Source organism: Falco rusticolus, chromosome 7, assembly GCF_015220075.1.
Source record: "Falco rusticolus isolate bFalRus1 chromosome 7, bFalRus1.pri, whole genome shotgun sequence".
NCBI classification, from domain to species: Eukaryota; Metazoa; Chordata; class Aves; order Falconiformes; family Falconidae; genus Falco; species Falco rusticolus.
In genome coordinates, this window is record NC_051193.1 from 43283062 (window position 1) to 43304460 (window position 21399).

Below are 21399 nucleotides of genomic sequence, written 5' to 3' on the forward strand. Positions count from 1 at the left end.
TATCCCAGTGATATATCCAAGCTTGTATTTCTGAAGGTGGATTTCATGTGCTGCCAAAACTGAAGTCATGAAGATAGGTAAGAACTCCTCTGACCAAAAAGGACTGATTTATAACCAGATGGGTAGAAAGTATTTCAGATAATGGCTGCAGTTGTGAAAATGAGCTCAGGGTTCATGAAAGCCCAATAGCTTTGAACAAAATTGATGGTCTGAGATAAAGTGATGAAGAATCTGAGGGAAATTAAAAAAGGAAGTGACATTTATTAAGGGAGGAGAGAGTATGTGGGATAAATGATTGTTGTACAATGCTGAGTCTTAGGAAAAAGAAAAGGAACGATATATGACTGGCCATTTGTAAGCAAATGGTCATGGTGGTGATGATCATCCTGAATTTGGGTACCGGAAAGGAAATATGTGTATATGGGAGGCAGATTTATGCTGTGAGTATTTGACAAAGGGTTGTTATCTGGTTTTGTGTGTGTCTGGATGGGGATCAGTGGTTGTGAGAGAAAAGCTTGTGGAGGGAGAGAGAATTTGTACAGCATCATAACATGGGTTGGCTTGGAAGGGCCTTCAAAAGGTCCTCTAGTCCAGCCTCCTGCTCACATGGCAAAGAAGGCTGTTGCAAACATTTTTATGATGTTGTGCATGTTCAAGCTTGTGGTACAGACTGAGTACCAGATTTTTTATATACTCAATTTTTTTGGAAATTTTTAAATTTCAAACTGCTCCACTTCTGTATGTGTATATAAAATAAGCTATGAAATGTAAAATTGTATAGACATGTGGGGTTTTTTTCCACTTATACCCCGATGAAGGTGCATGGACATCCAAATTATTCTGGCTTAGGGTATTTTACTGCACTAAGAAATAGGTTTGAATTACCATTACCCTCACTTTTCCTTCTAATACTTCTAATGCCTGTACTGCTGGTTTTTTCCAGCCTTCTGAGCCAAAAGAACTGATTCCAGTGGGTGCAGGAAAACACTGAGGGACAAGTCAGGTGAAAAAGAAGTGCATGGAAGAAGCACAGCCATACCTTTGACGAAGGACTATAAAAATAAAACTAATGTCTTTTCCTCTTTACATGAAGATTACATTTCCTAATGCTATTATAGCACTTACCAAGTATACTTGCCTATGCATTTTCCTCTTCTCAAGGTTGTGCAGCATATTGCTGCTCTTCAGGTCAAAAGTAACAGCACTTCAGCAGAATAATTGCAGTTTGTATAAAAAGACTTTCACTGCTAGTAAGATATAGGATTTCATTTTAATAAATACATAGATGATTAGTCCCAGTTAATATATTATTGTGACTTAGTGATGCCATCCATGATTTAGGTATTAGACTGGTGTTTTTATAGGCATAATAATCCTCAGTGCACCAAAAGAACAGTCCAATAGTTCAGGACAGCAGGATTCTAGTGCATTATGTTGTTGGCGGTGGGTGGGTGGGCTGGGTTTTTTTTACTGTCTATTTATCAGCTAGTTTCAATGTCTGTCGTATTGGTTGTCTAGTGACAGTGACCAGCATTCTGTCAGAGAAGTGACAATGCATACAACTCAAGCATTATACAAACTGTCTGGTAATAAAACTTTTTTATATCAATAATGGATACCTATGTGATATTATTTACCAATTGAAATTTTCTAGTAAACTGGAGAAAAGTTTGTGATTTTGGTGGCAGCTGAATTAATAGAATTTTGCAGTACAAATGGAGATGAGAGAAAGGAAAATCTCCTGCAAGCATCATGGCTCAGTTGTTGGTAAAACATGGGGATGAAGGAGATTTCTGATGAGGTTGAAGAGAGATTAAAAAATGCAGATGTAAAGTGGAAAATATGAGCTACTAATACCAGTACATCCCAGATATTTGTGCAAGTGACAACCAAAGCATTATTTTTTTTTTTTTTACTGGGCACAATCTGATGCTATTTTAGACTAATTTTAGGTAGGCAGTAAGGATAGGGAGAGAGATGGTTGCATTTAAAGTAAAAACAGAGCAGTCTTTGTTTGGAAGAACAAACAAAACTGTTTCAACAACTGAAGTTTTGGAGGGCTTTTCTAATACCTTAAGAAAAAATGTTGGTAGATTATAGTAATTGAAGTATTCAAATGGTCTGAATAAATCAGAGGCTTAAACATGACAGAGATCTGGAATTTATCTCAGACATGCAAAAAACATCTGGAATTTACATTCCAAGTATGGAACTGGGATGAGTAACCACTTCAGTAGTCAGAGTAAAAACAATGGAAAACTCAGTATGGAATGGAGAAGGGAAATGAATGAATGAATAAATCTGTGACTTGGAGACTTGGAGATGCAGGACTCAGGGAAGGTTTTCCAAACCTAGCCCAGAGCTAGATCATGCAAAAGAGCAAAACAAAAAGCAAAAGACTATTTAGCAGCATAGGGAGCACATTGCAACTACCACAAAAAGAAGTGGGAGCTCCAAAGCGCTGAGGTTATATATAACCTAGCTACATTTCCCAGCCTAATGAGTAAATTTTGCAGCTTGCAGAACAGACAAAGATGTAGAAAGGAAAGTAAAAGCTAAGTTTGCTGTTAGAAGAGAATATACACAAAGTGAAAAGAACCATGGCATGGAAGCTAAACTAGGAGAGCTCAACTTACTCAAATGGGGAAACATTACTGAAATAATGATTGAATTAAATAATGAAACATAATGAAAGAACTACAGCATGAAGTTTTATGGCTTGTGGTAGAGATTTTAATCCATGCATTGCATTGTGGTGGTGCTATATAGCAAGCTTAACTTTTCTTTTTATAAACTTTTAATATATTTGCAATTATTCTGTTAGTCTACAATAACACACAAAGCTTTAAAACAAAATTTTAAAATAATGAACACTATGAGTATAAATGGAAGATGGGATAAAATGCAGCCCAAGTTTACTAAAGGTACATGGGTATACTTCAATGGCAGCAGAATATTTATGGATGGAAACCTGGTAGATACTATTGATTTTTCTCTCAGTAAAGCACTTGATAACGTAGTACTTGTGAGATTATTAGTTGAAATGAGAAATAGTACAAAAATGTAAGTTAGATAAAGAAGTGGCTAAAAGAGGGATGACAATAGGTCTGTGCTGGAAAGGATATTATGAGACTAGAGAGGGATTATAAATGTGGCTCCTTATACCAGACTTTGGCCCAATCTTATTTAATAAATGCAGTGCATGCCGATGCTGATGGCAAAAACTGAGAGGCCTTGGCTCACCTCACAACAAGCCATATCAAGAATTTCATTCCTACAAACAGGTGACCTAGGAACCTGGAGTAACAGAAGTAAAGTTAAATTTCATACAAAATACAAGGCTGTGTCCTTAGGGATTAATAACCAGATTTTCTGGTATAATAGGGGGATTTATCCAGGGGAAGCAATAGATTGGAAATGCCCAAGTGTAATTATTGATCACGATCATTACAAATCACTAGTATGATTCAGCCAACTAAACGTTAAATACAGGGCTGTAGAATATTTTCAGTAGAGGATGAGAAGTAGGCCATTCTGTGGAGTACCACTGCCTCTGGAAGTGTGTACAATTCTAGTTCAGAATATGAACTGAGAAAAGTGCAAAAAAATCTTACAAAATTTTTAAATTCCTTAACAGAAGAAAGACTGAGTGGCATATGTTTACTGTCTGTGCATAGATTAGATCCAGGTTAGCACCCTGGTGAGGCAAAGAGCTATTTAAAGCCATAGAAAAATGCTGGGTCAGAAACAGATGGATATAAACAGAGCATGAATGAAACTAAGGAGGAAGTCAGGATGTTTCTAAGCATTGGAAAATCAAGGTTCTGGACCTGTCTTGCAACAGGAGTTGTGTGTAGAAAAGCACAAAAAATTTCAAAATTGAATATATGAACAGACTTATGTGGTAAGGTTTTCAGCAGAGAAGACTGAACTCAGTGACTCAGACCATCCCTTCCAGACCTGTGTTCACAAAAGGTTAGAGATGAGGGATAAATGGCTAGATAAACTTTATTTGGAGGAAAAGTCTAATGAGAAATTACCATGGATTTTACATAAGAAAACATGAAACCCAAGGAAAAGCAGAACGATAATAGCAATAGAAAATGGAAAATCCTGTCTATTAGACAGCGTAACCTATTTAGTTTTAAATACCAACTATTTAAACATGCTAACTGTGTTTCATAGGCTGCATTTTGAAAGGTTCATCAGGCATACTACCCCTCCCCCAAATTAAAACATCTGATCCTATGATCCCAAGACACAAATAAACCACCCCATTGCAGTAACTGGAAGCTTTACCTGTGGCTGCATGATGAAGCCACAAAGCCACCTCAAAATGCTGCAGTGAACAGAATGCCTTCCGTCAGAATGGCATGTAACGCTTACTTGTTTTCATCTGAGAATAAAAGTAGTATGTCCAATGCATTTTTATTACAGGAAGATCTATTGCTGTGTTGTTTCAAAAAGAAGGATTGTAGGACTCTAGGGTACCAGATATAAAACCAGCCCAAAAATAAGGGTGGAGGTGAGGTGGGTTTTTTGGTTGGTTTGTTTCGTTTGGTTTGGTTTTTCTCAGGAATCAAACTCCTTGACTCTGTCTCTCTACAAAATAAACTGGACACATTTGCATGGTTTTGCATATATAGGAAGTTCTATTCATTCAGAATTTCTTAAAATTGTCTAGTCTTCATAGTGAGAAAGCTCGTATAAAAAGCTGGTGGGCACTTCTAGCAAACAGAATGCTATGTTTGCAAAATATCTCCTTCCTCTTCTGGGTGTAGTTTTGTTCACAACAAAATTCTCAGTAAATGTAATGGGAACAGTATCGAGATCCTCATTTTTTGTATCGATATAGAAATACAGATGTATATTCACATATGTAAATATGCATGTACAGCAGAAGTTAAAATATTTTAAAAGTCTGAGGTTTATGTCTAAACACCTAAAAGGCCTATCTAGAGTATGGCTTTGAAACAAAGGTTTTTCATATTAATTTTGTTGCTGTTTCTGTTTTGTGTTATGGAACAGTGTATACATATTTCATACATGCATACAGGGTCAGTCTGACCATGGCTTTAGTTCATCACCCCGGTGCCCCCGGAGCCCTGCTCCTGGCTGGAGAGCTCCTGTCCTGGCCCCCACAGCTCCTGGTCCTCTGGGAGCTGCTGGCCCACGCAGTACCCTGACAGCAGGGTGGAAAGGAAATAAAATGGCTATGAGGACCTTATCAGGCATCACTGAAGTCCTAAATTCATGATGTTCCCACAGGAGATCATCTCCACCATGTTCTCCTGGCGAGGCTGGCCACGGGCTGGTGCTGAGGCTACAGCCCTGTGGCAGCGCGCTGCACCGGGCAGAGCTGAAACCAGAGCTCTCACCGTTCCGCCTGCCGAGCGGGTCTCTAAAAAATTATCCCTTGGTAAAATTACTCAGTGGATCTCAATACGTCTGACCAGCATTGGCACAGACAAAAGGATTTCTTAGTGAAAGAAACCTGAGAAGGGGCTGGGGAAATGTAGAGGAAGGCTGGAAACTTGGCACGCCATGGGAACAGGAACCTGTGTTATTGGAAACCCCGTTGTGCTCCATAGGTCTCACTGCAGGGAGATACAGCTACAGCACCCGCCTTTCACATTTGCCCCGTTCCTCCCACCCTTAGAGCATGCTAAATGTGTCATATTTAAACCACGTATTTTCTTACTGGAGTAAACTGCATAACGTTCTTATCACGATACCAGCACATGCTGCAGCATTCGGTATGTCAATGAGGTTTGAAAAGGCTGGTGGAGTACAGAGGTGGAAGCCTGCTAATCCATCCCATATGGGTCCTTCAGGGGAGCCAAAGAAGGCACATGTGAATACACCTGATTGTCCCTCTAGCTTTGCGGTCAGAATTCATCTCATGTCCTCCCTAACGTGAGCTCTGCTCTTACAGTCTTACACAATTTTACAATATATTAGGGATGCTTATTTCGTTAAATGAGTGCAGTGCAGCCCTTACTCAAAATGGTTGCCTTTATTTTTGATGCTTTTATTGAAAGTACCCAATGCATATGCATTAAATAACACCATTTACAGTGCTGTACTATAAGGCTTGTTCTTGTAAGTTTTTGCATACGAGAACAAACCCTCCTTTGTAAAGAGGATAGTCTCTTGATATCTCATAGAGGGATGAACCTACTTCTAGCAGGAGCTCCTCAGAGCAGAACAAATCATCAGAGCAGAACAAAGAACTAACTACAGGACTTACTATAAAGTAGAAAGTGTGGAGAAGCAACAGAAAATATGAAAGGTATGAGAGATGTGATATCACAGGCTGTAAAGTTAAGTGTGGGGAGAGCATGACAAGAGCAAAATGTGCATGTGTGAGGCCAAGAACCAAACTGGCCTGCTGCGGCCTTTCAGGCCCTGGTGAGGGGTCCCAAATTACTGCTTCATATGGCACACATTTCACAAAAGTCAGATTCACAAATATCTGCTACAATTTCACCGAAATAAGGAAAATATTATGGACCTGATAAAAGGGGGGTTTTTTTGGTCCCTAAATATAATGTTATCATTTTTCTCAAAACATACAAAAGAATTCAAGTCCCAAATCTACTGAAAACTATCAGTCTTACATCTGCTTAGGTAATTTAGTACATTATTTACCATAAGTCTTTCCAAAGAAGAAAAATCTTTAATATGGATTAGTAATAAAAATATTAACCATACCAGACTTTAAAATGTAAATAGGTAAATACAACGCAAAATGCAGACCAGAGTGTTCTTAAGTAGGGAACTTGTTAGTTCCTCTAGTTGGTTTGTTCCTTAACAAGGAACTCTTGTTGCATACAGCTGCTGTGGTTTTGTCTGTATTGTAAAAGGCTTGCTGGTTTGCTGTTATTAGGATAGAACTAAAGAAACAGTGCAGACTGTTTGAGGTAACTTTATTCTAGACATCAAGAGGTGTTTTGGTCAGGTTCTTCACTAAATCCTAATAAAAGGATTGGCTCAACTGTGTTGAGGCAAATAATTTATTTATAATAGTACTTTTTGTCTGTAAAGGCTTAGCAAAGTATTCATATGATATTATTAAAATGCATTTTGCAGAGTTTTAAGACAAAAGCTACAAAATAAAACTTGTTGGAGGTGGAACTAAATACATTGCAGAAAACTACATTTCATCAGAATGGGCATTGCTCACTCAGTAAGTCAAGGAAATGTAATTGTAGAAGATTTTACTACATAACTAATTTCTACTAATGATAAATAAACTACTTGTACAAATATATGCAATAATCTAAAAGCAACGTTCATACAAGTTTGACTTCCACTTGTAATAACTGGAAATACCGCCTGCATTTTTGTGGTAGTGTTAAATATGCTGGGGTTTTGTTTTGTTGTGTTTTTTCTTAATGTCACAGGGATTAAGTTAACACCCTTTGTTAACTTATCCCTCTCTTTATCCATACTGGGGCTAATTTCCAGGGATGCAGGGCATAAATATCTACTTAGGATTCTTAAAAACTCTCTCTTTGGTTATTTGCTTTACTCTTAAAAAGCCTATTTTCTGTATTCTCTTAATTGTGAAGCTGTTAGCTACCATCACTATAAGCAGCTAAGAGACAATGTGAATAATGACATTCAGCAAACAAGCTGAATGCTTTTGTTGTGAAATCCATTTAGTTTATACTGGATCTAGAACATCAGTATCTTGAAAGGGCTTTGAGTCTGGCTCATAATAGAATAGGGAAATAATTACATTTTCTGTAGATATGTGGTAGTTTTCCCAGTGCTGAGGTGTGCAGAATAAACACATTTACAATTTTCAGTAACTATCCAAATACGATAGTAGCAAATATTTCCATGAGCAGGAGACTTCTGACTCAACTTTCCAAATATAAACTGCATGCACACTGGCATTTTCCTCCCACTGAAAAGCCTGCTCTGCGTTGCTACCTGTTTCCATGTAATTTGCAGCAATGTAATAACCTGTAACCTTCTGTTAAATTTGGTTGAAATTGGTCATGACTTCTAACACTACCTGGAAAAATTATGCCAGGCAGACAGAAAACCAAATGCTTGTTCAGGTAGCACAATTACATAGGTTTTATCTTCTCAGGAAAAAGGTTAAAAAGCACATGTGACAAGATACATATTTTTTAAAATTATCTCTTCAGAATTTGGTCACAAATCAGTAATGTGCTTCTTTTAGATTTTTTCCCTATCTTCTGTATCAGTTCTAGGCAGATACGTATTTCTGTATGTTACATACCGCATGTAAGCATACATTTTAAAGCCCATTCTTTCCAAGCTGGCAATCAGGCCCCACTCATTTGATGACTTCCAGACTATCAGTGTTCATAACACTGTTTTGTTCTTGAATTCTCTTATCTCTGTACTTACAGTCTTCACTCCTGTTGATAAAAATGAATAGCATTTTATGGATTAATAATATATCAAAAGTAGGAAGCAAGGATTAAGAAAAAGTTTTATAGTTTTTTAAAGGATCAGAAAACAAACCAGTTATAATTCTGTATAATCCCTAGACCCATTGTACACCTGTAATTTAATCACTGCATGAAATTCTGGTCATGCAGCAGTACCAGTGTAGGAGTTAGTTAGAAAAGCTAAAGAAATTAAACAAGGAGAACATTATGGAGTAGCTTTAATATATGAAGAAAAAAGGCACACTTTTGGGTCCAGCTCCTTTATGGAAGGCAGGATCATGGATGCTATTAAACATGATGGGTGACTCCCCGGTCAGGAGCCTTATAAAGCACCGACTTGACCGCTGGAGGGTTTTTCTTCCCTAAGCCCCCCGTACGGGTTTCAGCATGGTTCTTAAAACATCCTCCTCTACACAGCTCAGCATTCCAGTCTCCAGATGTTACTCAGGTATTCCCTCACGGGGAACCCCATGGAGAATGACAGGATGGTGGGAAAGGAAAGGCTGGCTCTGGAAACCCCAATCCTTACTTTTCCTCCATCAGTTCCTCTCTCCGCTCCCCTTAGCAACGGCGGCGGGTTGCACAAGAAACGCGAAGGCCTGGAGAAGGCAATATACCCGCAGCCGCCTCCCGGCCCCGCCGCCATTTTGGGAAGGCGGGGGAGGGCGAACTACGTCTCCCAGTACGCTCGGCGCCGCGGCGCCATCTTGCCCCGCCGCTCCGCGGGGCAGTTCGGGCCGATAGTAGTGGCGGTAAGCTGAGACATGGCCCTGTTCCCGGCCTTTGCCGGTGCCGCCGAGCCAGGGGAGCCCCCAACCGGCAACAGCGAGGGCTCCAGGAAAGGTAAAGTCCTGGGAGAACCCTCTTTCGCCCAGCAGCCCGCCGCGGCCCGGCCCTCGGGCAGACCTTCCGCTTCCACTCGCCTCAACGCGGAGCCTTCTGCACTGTGCCGGCCTCCCCGCAAACCCCAGCGGGCCTGCTCCGGCCGCCAGCCGGCCCACCCTCCGGCGGGGCAGCCCGGCCCGCCCGGGCGCGCTCCGCCCCCGCCATGCAGTTGCGGCGCGGGCGGTGCTGCCGCTGGGGTCCGGGACCCCGGGCCGCGGGGCTGGGCAGCGCGGCAGAGGGGCTCGTCTGCCCGGCCGGGCGCTGTCGCGGGGGCGGCGTGACCCCGGCCCGGCCCGGCCCATCCCTCCGGAGCGGAGCGCAGCGCGTATGGCCCGCACAGGCGCACTCCGCGCAAGGCGCGCCGCTGCCCGTGTGAAAAAAGTTACTAGTTACGAATAAAGTTAATTTCTGTGAGATAACTCGCGGGGAACCCGAAATAGGGACGTTCCCATTCCCTTCGCATTGGCGGGTTCTCAGGTGTGTTCAGATTTGCTTCCAGCTAACTGCTTGCTGACGGGTGCTGGAGGCATGGCTCAAATTTGTATACATTCTGTGTGGTGGAGAAGGTTCGCTTTATGCAGAGGCGAGATGGTGGGATTTGTGTGTGTGTGTGTGTTCGGTGTTTGGGTTTTTTTTACTACTAGCCTTGGATAGCTTAAAAAGTGTTTTCTCATTTCCAGGCTTATTAAGCCAAATTTTAGTTGTAAAATTTATTTTTTGAAACGTCACGAGTGAGATTATAATTCAGTATCATTTTGACTGTCATGGTGGCTGTCTAGCAAGTTATATTTTTATTAAATGAGTGAAGAACCCTATCTGGTGTATTGCCAAATGCTGAAATATGCATGACGTTTATTAATTCTACTGGGAGATGTTTTTGAACTATGCTGTTTGCTTGCCAGCTTCCACCACCTTTTAGTCTGCCCATGCTGTAGGCAGCACAGTAAGGGGAAGCATCAAGATAATTGTTTCCCTGGGCTAAATTTCTTGTGTATTTGGTACAGTCAGTGTGATGATTTTTTTAAGCTTTTAGCAGCACAGTCTGGGGTTAGCTTCTTGTTCTACCCAGTTGTGTGTTACCCCTGATGGCATTGCAGCTGTTGATACTGTCTGCCAGTATCGGGGTGTTCTAGCCATGTTTAGGAGCCTTTCTGGTAATGACACTAGGTGCAGTGAGTAGTGGATGCAATAAGATCCCGAATTACAGCTTCTGACAAGAGAGGAGCTGCTCTGCCAGACAGAGGTACAGTAAAACTCTCTAGTAGTAAGACCTTGCTTATGTTTTAAAACTCTGTGATTTTAGCCTCTAGGTTTGTTACACATAGTCTGTGTCGCTGCAGACCATCTGTCTGGAAGATCTAACATCACAGAAGAAGATGTTAAGACTGACTTTTTGGATCTAGAATGTAGTTACTAGCACTGTTTATGAGTTACATTTTGGTCTACTGGAAGTTTTTTGTATGAGAATTATTGGCAAAGCATTAAGAAACACAATTTGTTAGGCTTATGTTTTAGCCAATATTGTACTTCGTGTTTTAACGACTGTGTTTCAGTATAAGTTATAAAAATTAAGTATTAACTCAGAACCACATTTACACTGTCATATGTCAAATTTCACACGTTCAGCTTGTGAGAACTCGATGGGCAACTTTGCTATCTGTCTGATAGATGACTCTCTCTTCTCAGAGCTGATGTGAAGCCAAAGTCCATCCTAATACAGAGATCACAGAGTATGTTGTATTTAACATGATATGCAAAAGTGAGGTGTCTTTTGCAGTCATTTAGGACTGTTTTGTAGTTCTACTGTAAAAATTGAGGTAATAATGTAAATATGCTGGCCATGTTTCATTCCTCCAACCACCTCTGTCTCATACTCTTTACAAATCCTCCTAAACCACTTACAAGTGCTGCCTGAAATATAAGTATTGATGTACACTTCCTATCCTGCTAGAATGCTGAGTTGCAGCAACCTCTAGAATGCAAAGTAATTTTGTATATGGTTTCTTACAATTATGTTGTCAAGCTTAATTAGTTTCTGGTAAAAGATAAATTACAAATTTATCAGTAGCCATGAACTGTCATAATTAACTGTACTGACAGTAGTAAGCATTATGCACAGCATTATTTACAGTCTGTAACTATTGTATAGGTAGGATGGTGCAGGGTTTTTTGCTGAAAGCAGATTTTCAGGATTCTGAGAGGCAACAGAAGGCTTTGCATAACTCTTAAAAATTGTCTCTGTAGACATGCATGGTAAATTTTAAATTTTTTTTCCTGCTTTGGAAGGTATAAAAGGAATGGTATTGGATTGCTTCTAGTGTTGTGCTCAAACATGTGGATGGTAAACCAAAAACAAGTACATGCATATTATGACAAAAGTCTTTTACATCTTTTATACTTTATGTTCTTAAAGAGTGTAAATATGGTCTGAGAAAGTGATAAACTTTTTAGACATCTGACAAGGAAAAATAAGAAATTGAAAAGGTAAATTTTTAAAGCTTGGAATGCATTTTGATAATTGAAGTGCTTATATTCAACTAACTGATTCAGTGGAGATTATTTACAGGGAGGTTTGGACTTGTATGTTGTGTAATGGAAAAAATTTCGGTTCTTTCCAGAGTATTAGGTCAATTTGATTAAATTGTTCAGAAAACACTAGCTGAAGAATTCTAAACTTTTCCCTGGTGTATCCACAGAGGCATATTGACTGTGCTACAGGAGTTGGTCCTTGCACTGTGGTTCTTCAGTGTTTTAAAAATGCAATTTGATGTCATCTGCTCAGGTAGTACCAAGCTACAGGCACAGTCGGGATTTTTGACTCCATTTCTCAAAGTGAGTTATTCCTTGGAGGTCCCAAAACAATAATTTAACATATAAAAATAAACCTTACCCTGCTTGTGCTCACTGTTGTGATCATATTGCACCAAGTTAGTGAGTGACCTTCACATCTGTAAGGGAATAACAGATACTTTCAGGTAAAGTTAGTTCAAAATGATATTTTGGAACTTTATTTCTAATAATATATGGTAATATATAATTATATATATAAAATATATATAATAAAAATATGGTAATAGGCATTATTTTGCTATATTTAAGGCAAATTTCCTAAGGAAATGTATCTCATGCATGCTTGCAGTGCATGTGTCTGCAGGCTTACTTGCTCAATATCCCTCTCTTCCTCTTCAGGAGTTTTTACCCTTTCAGTCAAATTTGTTGTGGTAAGAGAGAGAAATGGCAAAAATAGAGAAGGTTATAGAGGAGGTCTGTGAAAATCTATGTTTGCTTAGGAAAGGTAAAACTAGATAAAAGTGCCACTGCTGCAAGAGAGGCTATAACATGAATTGAACTGTAACCAGGACAGATAGGCTTGGCAATGAGCATCTGTACCTTAGCCAGCTAACATCTTTGGAGATCACAATCTGACACAGCACAGTCTGCCTCTTGCCCAGCCAGTAATTAAGGGATGTGGCAAAGTACTGTAGAAGGGTCTAGAGATAATTACTGAAGCTGTGGCAGCCATAGGGAGTGTAAAGGGTGGAGGACACAGCTCAGAAATCCAGGCTTCATCCTTTTGTGAGCTGCAGGATTAATTTGCTGGAAGAAGGAGGGGAATCAAAATTTTGCCAACTCACTGTTTTTATTTAAGAATATGGTTCTGGTCTTAGAACAGCCTTCTAAACAGAGAGATCTAAAGATAACGGCTTTCCCCTCTTCTGCCAGTTCAGGTGTAGCCTCTTTTGTTTAAAGTGTGTTTTGTGCCTCAGGGAAATTTATGTGGTTGGTCAGCTCCATGTTTTATTGTGTCTTCAAAAACAGCTGGAGCTTTACTGCTTTCTTTGTGTATTTTCTTCTCTGTTCATTTCATCAATGTGATTAATCATGCTATTTTAAAAAGAAATGTAGCTGTTGATTCCTATTTTCCAGTTTTTAAGACAGAAGCTCTTAATGCTGCTATGGATCTATATCTCCATTTGGAAATCATTTGGCACTGTAGTGCCATAAGGCTTAAAGTTACAAAGTTTTAGTGTACTTTATACATGCAAACATTTTTTTCCTAGTTTGGGCTGGTCCGTATCTAAAGTGTTTACACTGATGAATAATATTAAAAAATGCATTATTGCGTTAATCTTTGGAGGAACTGATATTGTGCTCTTGAAATCAATGAAAAACCTGTTTTGATGTGTACAGCATTTTAAAAGAACTTAGATCAAGGTCTTAAACATCTTAGACTTCTAAGTCTTGAATTCTGAATTTTGTCATCAACAGCTGTATGACTAAAGGTAAATTATTTAACTTGAGCTTACTTTTAAGTGTCATGGGTTTTAGTATTAATATATTTAAAGTGATTTTTGAGCTGTAATTCTTCATTCAAATCAGTACAGGACTACCTTTATTTCTACCAAAAAAATAATACTAGTAAATGATTTATTAGACATTACAAAGGGAAACAATAATTTATTGAAAAGAAGAGAAGCTCAAAGGCTACAGAGAGTATTTTCAAGCCTGAAGTTTGTTATTGGAGGTCTGGCCAAAGACAAATTAGGTACATTTTGTGTATCTGGAACACACATAATAACTTTAAAAAGATATGTCTAGCTAGTAAGTTACACTTCTGTGCTGTTACGTGATACACCTTTGCAACAGAAACTCTGCCAACCAGTAAATTTTTTCTGTTTTGTTAGGTGGATCTTGGTAGTACAACACAAATCAAAACAAAGATGGATTTTTTTAAAGGGAATTAAATGTCTCCTTTAATTCTGTAAATAAATAAAAGGCTTTATACACAGATTAGTTGTACTTACTGAAATCCGGAGTGCTCTGGACCATTGGACTTTCTCTGAATCTGTTTGTTAAAGGAAGACCAGAGTGTGACCAGCAGAAAGACATTGTAGGGTTGCAGTTTGTTCCCACCTTCTTTTACACCGTATATTCATTACCAAAATGAGCAGAAATAATTGAATATAAGGAAGATAATTTTAAAAATCAATATCACAAATAATAAATATATGTCAAATCCTGCAGCATTTGGTATACTGCATGACATATATTGAATAACTCCAATTTGATTATGCAGTTATCAGGTGTATGCATTTATTTAACTGCTCTGTGTTTTAAGTAATATAATGTTTACAGAATTATCCATGAGAAACATGTTGGGTTATTTCATGGAAAATACATAATACAGTTTTTCTAAGTAATTCCAATTTTAGGTTGGTTCTTAATACATCTCTTACAGGATTGAAATAAGACATTAAGGTACTGTTAAAAACACTGTTCCCCAGCAGGGGAAATAATTATTTTGATGTTGTTTGGATATTATCCAGCATAAATCTTTCTCCTTTAAGCTCACTGAAGAGTTTGGAAGAATGCTTTGTGGTAGATTGAGTTTTAGAATCATACACACCTACCTAAAACGAAGACGTTTCTGCCAGGGTGGATTAATTTATATGAAATAGTAGATTTTTATCATATTTTAAATAGGCAAGTAAGGATTGTGGTTTTAAGGTTTCAGTTTTTGTTCTAATTTTACATTAATACATCTTAAGTATTTTCCTGAAAGGGAGAAAAAAACACTGTTATGTTGATTTGCACCGAAGTAGGGTGGTGTATTTGCCTTAGGTTTGGTGATTCTGATTGCCAGGCAGGAAGTTACAATAATATGCATATATATTATACAGCTGAATTTTTTTTTCAGTCTGTCCTACATTTTGGTGAGCTGGGAAATGGTGTGTAGCAGTGTTCTGCAGCGTATTGGTTGGGATGCTTATGGGAAGTGTGTTTTGGTCCTGACAATGTCATGAATTGTTGGTTCTCCTCTGCACAGTTGTGGAGGTTCAAGATGAACCAGGGAAGGTGACTATCCCTACAGGGCCTTTGGTCTTTGGTAGCAGGGGCAGTCTCTTGGGAAACACACGCTGGAGGTTTGCTTCATTGTATGTAGTTCTTGATGAGGTAAATTTAGGTTAACAAACTGTTTTGCAGCCTACTCCATTTTAAATCCTCTTGTGGACAACATTTGAGGGATAAGAGAGAGAAGAAAGAATTTTGGTAGGAAGAGCTATTTCTGAAAGAAACACTTAAGAAGGTGGAGAGGTGTATGGCTTGGCAGGCAATTAGTTCATGCTATTTAAGGATTAGAGGTCAGTGTGGACAAAAGCACAGACACAGGAGTGTGACAGGAAGAATGCTGAGGCAAAAATGATTGTAAACAGCATGGAGAACAGACAGACCAAATTTAATGTTCCTTTTGTTGTTATCTCCTGTGGTCTGGCACTGAAGAGACTGCTGTTAAATTCTGTGCTAATGCGAAGTAACATTTGTTGTTTAGGTTAGAAAACTTCATGTACTTGAAAGAATTCTAGAAATGAAATTTATGACAATAGTTATAGAAGTTTCAATATCAGTAAAATCTTGGCAAAAAATTCCCCTTCCTCATACTGTCAGTATCTGATCTTATCCAATGACTGAAATGGCTGAGGTCTAGATGCGGAATGATTAATGCTGACTAATATATCAAAACTAACATAATTTAGCTTTTTTTCACACTACTTATAAGCCTAATGGTATTTTGGTGGTTAGAGAGCTGAGAATCCAGTGACAAATTTTGACCTTGTATAAAACGCTTGAGTATTCTTACCAGTAATGGGTGTTGGTATCAATAAAATAGTGTTAAAAATATTTTCCATACAGTGAGTAAATACATTTTTGCAAGTTTACCTAAGTTGCATTACATTAACTACACCTTTCATTTAATTATGTCCTGCTATAATTTTTTCAGTTTTGCTTGTTGAATATGTAAATACCTGTATTGTATATAGTGATTATAATTATTTAATAATATAAATATATGAAGATACACTAGAAAATCTTCTTACACACATAACATGTAATATATATGTAGTTAGAATTTTTATGTGGTAAAAATTAATATTAGCTTTGGGGTTTTTAAATTATATAACAATTTATGAAACATATTATCTGCTTTCAATATTAAATTGTAAGTATTATTATATAGTTTCAAGCCTAGATTTATGTCAGGGGAAGATTCTATCTCCTAAATATTTTACCTCTTTACAGCCTAGTGTTCTGCTAAATGGAAATCGCATGGACTGCTTTCCAGTATGCTCAGTTATTACACATGACTTAGTGACATTTGCTGTGAATTTAGCTGTCGGCTGACTAAATTAACCCCCAACTTTAAAAAGCACAGCAAGCTGATTTGTATTGATCTCACACTTTTCTTTACCTGCAGAGTTGGACTGGCTTAGTAACCCAAGCTTCTCTACAGAAGATGCACTATTACTGCATCAGCGCACTGCAGAAGCTGTAAACCTCAGTCCTGAAAAATCACCACTAATAAGGTAGAATATGCTTCAGTATCTTTTAAAATAGCCTCTTTCTTTTGTTCTGCTTATCTTTTTTTATATGAGACCAAAATCAAGAGCTTTTAGGGCTGCTTTTCATTCCACTGTTCAGTATTTAAAAAGGCCTGAACTGAGTCATATATAAAAGTATGAATAATGCTTCCATGTCCTTTAACTTAAAGTAATGAGAAATTATACTTATGCAATTACATTCCCATTTTCTTCTTCTCACAGCTACATTTAAATCATTGTTATTTTGGAACTGGAAGGGAACTGAGTGGTCATGAGTCTTCATTAGCTTTTAAATGTCCTAAGTGACCCTTGAAATAATTTAAAGATTAAGCATCATCTTTGTGATTTCTCTGTGAAAACCAGCTCAATCAACCATTTCACAGCTAAGTTTTTTACTTTTTAAAAACTAGTTGAAGATGTGAATTAATGAAATACTACATGTATCAAGTTGTGTGGCTGTGTAGAACATGCTGATCACTGAAGTGGGTGATTATATTCTTTTATAAAAATGAGCTTTAAGCAGCCACATTTGCTGAAGAGCTAGTTTTAATACCTTCACTAGAATAGTTGCTGTACTCGGCATATAATCACTGTAACTAGCACTTAATAATGAATGGAATCAAGTTGCAGTTGCCAAGTTAAAAAACTTAGTCGCTTTTAATTTGATACAAGCTCCTGTGTTTAGGATATCTATTGATGACAGAGAATGTCTATAACAAGCACAGCTGAATACATCTTTCTTATACTTATTCTTCCATTTATGTGCATTGTGCGATGAAAATGCCATCACTGTTCTGTTTATCAGTCATACGCTATATTTCTGCTTATATTTCTTCAGATCTTTTCAGGACTTTAATGTCATAAAACTGACGAATTTACAAATTACCATTCAGATAGAATTACATAGCAAACTCACCATATTTAATTAATCTTCAAAAAAGAATTTGTCAAAAGATAGTCTACAGAGATGTTTGATCTTTTTGCCTACTACTAGGGTACGTTTTCAGTTCAGTAAAAACTAATTACTCCAACATAGTTGGTGTTTTTTGGGGGGTTGTTCTGTATGTTTCTTTTAAAGGCCTGCTAATGGTTCTCTCATGGCTTCTCTTTTCTTAGTGCCCTTCAATAAATTGAGTAAGGGTTTTTTTTGAGGTACCTTGTTTCTGAAATGCTACATTTTCTTCTATTGACATTAGGAATACTAAGACTTGTCATTCCTTTCTTCGATTAGAAAGATTCCAGAAAAACTGTTTAAATGGAGCTTTTGCTTTAATTAAGGATTAGAGAAGACCTCTGTGATTTCAGTTGATTATTAAGTATCAGCGTATATGTAGTATGTACAATGATATACATGTGTTTTGACAAAACCATCTGTCCCTTGTGTGATCTCTCAGCAAGTCGGTTGTCTGTTGGATGTAGTTTGTTACTGCGTTATGTTATATGGTAACATTTATTCAGTAGTCATCAAAAATCGTTCCTTGACTGGTGAGGTTTGAATTTCTGATCAGAAGTGATTTTAAAAGTGTGCTTTTGATAATTATTATGTAAATCATAAAGAAACAAGGAAAAAAACCTGCAGACTTTTTTCTTTTGCAGGTCACCTTGAAAGATTTCTTATCCTTTTAGCTTGACCTAAGTTGTCTTAGCAAAGTTATGAAACTTTATCAGCTCAGTCCTCTTTTTTAATTTGGTGATGGTAACAGATGGATATTTATACAGATCACACATCAAAATGCCTTTGACAATTACAATTTTTAAGACTGGTTGTCATTAATTCCAGCAGCTGAAAAGACATAGTTGCCATTTAATGCAGATTTGTATCACTTCCATGGTATGTGTTGCTGCTAACTCTCTTCTCCAAAAATTCAGGGAGAATAAAAGTAAAGGGTAAAATTTTTCTAAACTTTCTCATAGTGGTATTTCTTTACAGTTTTACTACTTGGATATATAGGTGTATATATAAATATATATACTTGTTTCCAAGCAGGACTACTTCAAGGTCAGAGTTGTCAGAGGAAAGTGATACAGATGAGACTCTGAAACAGTCAAGTAAGAAAAGAAAAAAGAAAAAGAAAAAACATCACCACTATAAGAGGGCAAAAAAGAAAACCAAAGGGGACTCCAGTAACAGTGAATCAGACCTGGACACCAAGTACATCAAGGACAAAACCACAGGAAGTGGGAGAAATAACGAAAAGGAAGCAGCAGCAAAGTATGTATTTATTAATACTATGCAAGATGTGAATTCATTGTGTTCTTGTACTTGTTTCTTCAACCGCAGGAATTAAATTCTTACTGCTTGTGGGTCATTTTTTTTTTTTTCTAAGCTGTATATGAGTAAACCTGCATTCAAAGCAATGAAAATTGAATTAGAACCACTTTTTTATTCATACCTGAAAAACTGACTAAAATATTCTGTGAAGTACTGTTCTGCAGAACAAAGCATGGGATGGCAGTAATGAAATACATTCTAAATGACATGTAGATACTTATGTTGAGTTTTTGTAAGTATCTTGTTTCCTTTCATGGATCTTCTTTTGGGAGAGTTTGAAGAGGGATTGCATGTTCTTAATTAGTGCAAAAGTCAATATATAGCTGTATTTGCCTTGTAAAACAACTTCCTCCTCACAGACTTAATGTTTCCTTTTTTTCATATTAAGACAAAGTTTGTTGTATGATTTAACATTTCTTTTATGTCCAGCCATTTATTGCTGTATGCTGTGTTGCTTTGTACTTCTTGCTCATGGTACATCTAGATGGGTATTTAAACAATTGAAACTGTTTTGCTAGAAATTTTTTGTTAATTCCCAGAGCCTTAAATTACTGTGTAATTAGTGGATATATAATTTTTTATGCAACAAGAAAATAGGCACGTGTGACTAGCATGATTTTTGAGCAGTAAAAGAGGTCCTGTGAACACACTGAGTGTTCAAATTTGCCATACCTAGCTGTGCTTTCCTCAGTCTGATAGGTTTTGGTCATTTCATTCAAAGTGGCCCAATCTAACTGGCTGCGTAAGTCAGCTTTCCCTGTTTCTCATAATGTTTGCTAGTTTGAGCAGCCAGTTTGCCTCTCTGATTCCCTAGTTCCTGTTTTTCCTTTAGCATCAGCAGCTCTGGCTTTTAATTCACAGCATTGCAGCTGCTTCTGGGGACAGAGTGAGGATTTGGTGACATTGAGGAATTGTTCTCACAGCTAGGGGTAGTCCAGGCAGTCCTTGAGTTTACCTCAGTTTACTACTTTTCCCAAGGCAAATTAATCAGGAGCTGAGAGCACAGGCTTGTGGGCATGTGTCTGTGCCAAGGGTTTTTAACATTGTTTCCCCATGGAAAATCATTGGGATGCCAAGACCATTCTGCTCTGCCCAGTCACTCTAGTCTTTGCTGGAAGGGTGTCTGGGCTGGATGGAAAGGATTTATGTGCTGAACCTGGTTTATCTGCTGTTTGCTAGGCTGGCCCAACCAGCCAGTGCTTTGCCCAAATGAAAAGGCTGAAGTTCTTTCAGGATGTCTGGTTTTACTTCTTTCCATAAATTGTTGATACTGAGAGAATACTGAGTTTTCAGGAGACTGTTTTTGAAACCTGAACCACAAAATTGCTGTAAATGCAATAGATCTTGTGAAATTTTAGAAAGCTTCTCAAGACTATAAAACCCGTTTACTGAGTTACATATTTGTGAATTCAGATTGGAAGTTCATAGTTGTCTACAGTTCAAAGGCAGGTGGCAATTTTCACTTAAGTTCATCTGTATAACTGTAATCCACAAACATCTTTGTGTGCTGTTTTATGAAATGCGTGGGTATAATTACAGCTAGTCAACACAATCCTCTTAGAAATTATCCTCTTTTCTTAATTGTAGCATCTTAGTAAGACAGAAGTAAATTATGGAAGTAGTAATATATGGCTTTTAGACTGTTTGCCAAGCAATTGATTGGCTATTACCTTTCATAATCATAAATCCAGTTTTTGGAAGTGCAAGAAATGTTTGTGTTTTGTTTTGATGGTCCTATTAGTGTATTTCTAGTTGTTTTCCCAAGTGTGTGACTGACTTTGCAATAATGGATCATGTACCATGACTCTGCATTTCTTTAGTTCATAGTAATTTAATTTACTCAGTGTTTCCTGGATTTTGTAAATACTGAATATGTGGACAAATGCTTAGAATAAATACACTACTTCTTTTCTGCAGTCCAGATAAGAAAACACCAAATCTTACCAGCAGTCGCTTGCTTTGGCTTGATGATATCCAGGCTTTCACAGCAGAAACCTTCAGAATAGACAAGAAACCAGACCCTGCAAACTGGGCCTACAAATCCCTGTATCGAGGGGACATAGCAAGGTACAATGTCTTGATTTCTATTGGTATTCCAGCTATCATGGAGTCACTGTCTCAGGATTCATTAACTTGAGTCTGGCCATGACGTTTTTATGTAGAAGGTGGGAAGATAAGGTAACTGAATAGTTTACTTCAAAACTTGACTTTGCATTAGGCGTAAATATTTTAAAAGGTGAAAGTTGGCATGAAACAAGGGGCATAAATTGCATGATTTTCTTTAACAACACTCTGTGTAGTAGGCTGTAGGCATGTGAACTAGTAGGACTGCCATCTGGAGGTGACAGCATGGGGCAGATTCAAAAGTATGATTTTGAGCTCAGAAATCCCAAGTTCTGTTACAGGTCGTCTTTGGGCAAGTGTCTCTTTT

General features: G+C 37.9%; 1 protein-coding gene across 5 annotated transcripts in view; it reads left to right on the forward strand.

The window, feature by feature from the left end:
• Positions 1–8566: 8566 nt before the first annotated feature.
• NRDE2 (NRDE-2, necessary for RNA interference, domain containing) overlaps positions 8567–21399 on the forward strand; it is a 31500-nt gene continuing 18667 nt past the window's right edge. For 2 of the 5 annotated variants that reach the window (XR_005105217.1, XM_037393789.1), the window contains exons 1-4: positions 8567–9275; positions 16573–16681; positions 18681–18908; positions 20886–21035. Coding sequence is in view for 2 of the 5 variants with exons in the window: in XM_037393789.1 (XP_037249686.1) it covers positions 9197–9275; positions 16573–16681; positions 18681–18908; positions 20886–21035 (566 nt within the window). In the remaining 3 variants the exon portion in view is untranslated. Of the gene's footprint in view, positions 9276–9684; positions 9795–10480; positions 10561–16572; positions 16682–18680; positions 18909–20885; positions 21036–21399 lie in introns of those variants that run through there. The other 3 variants (XM_037393790.1, XM_037393791.1, XM_037393792.1) reach the window with 3 other exon arrangements.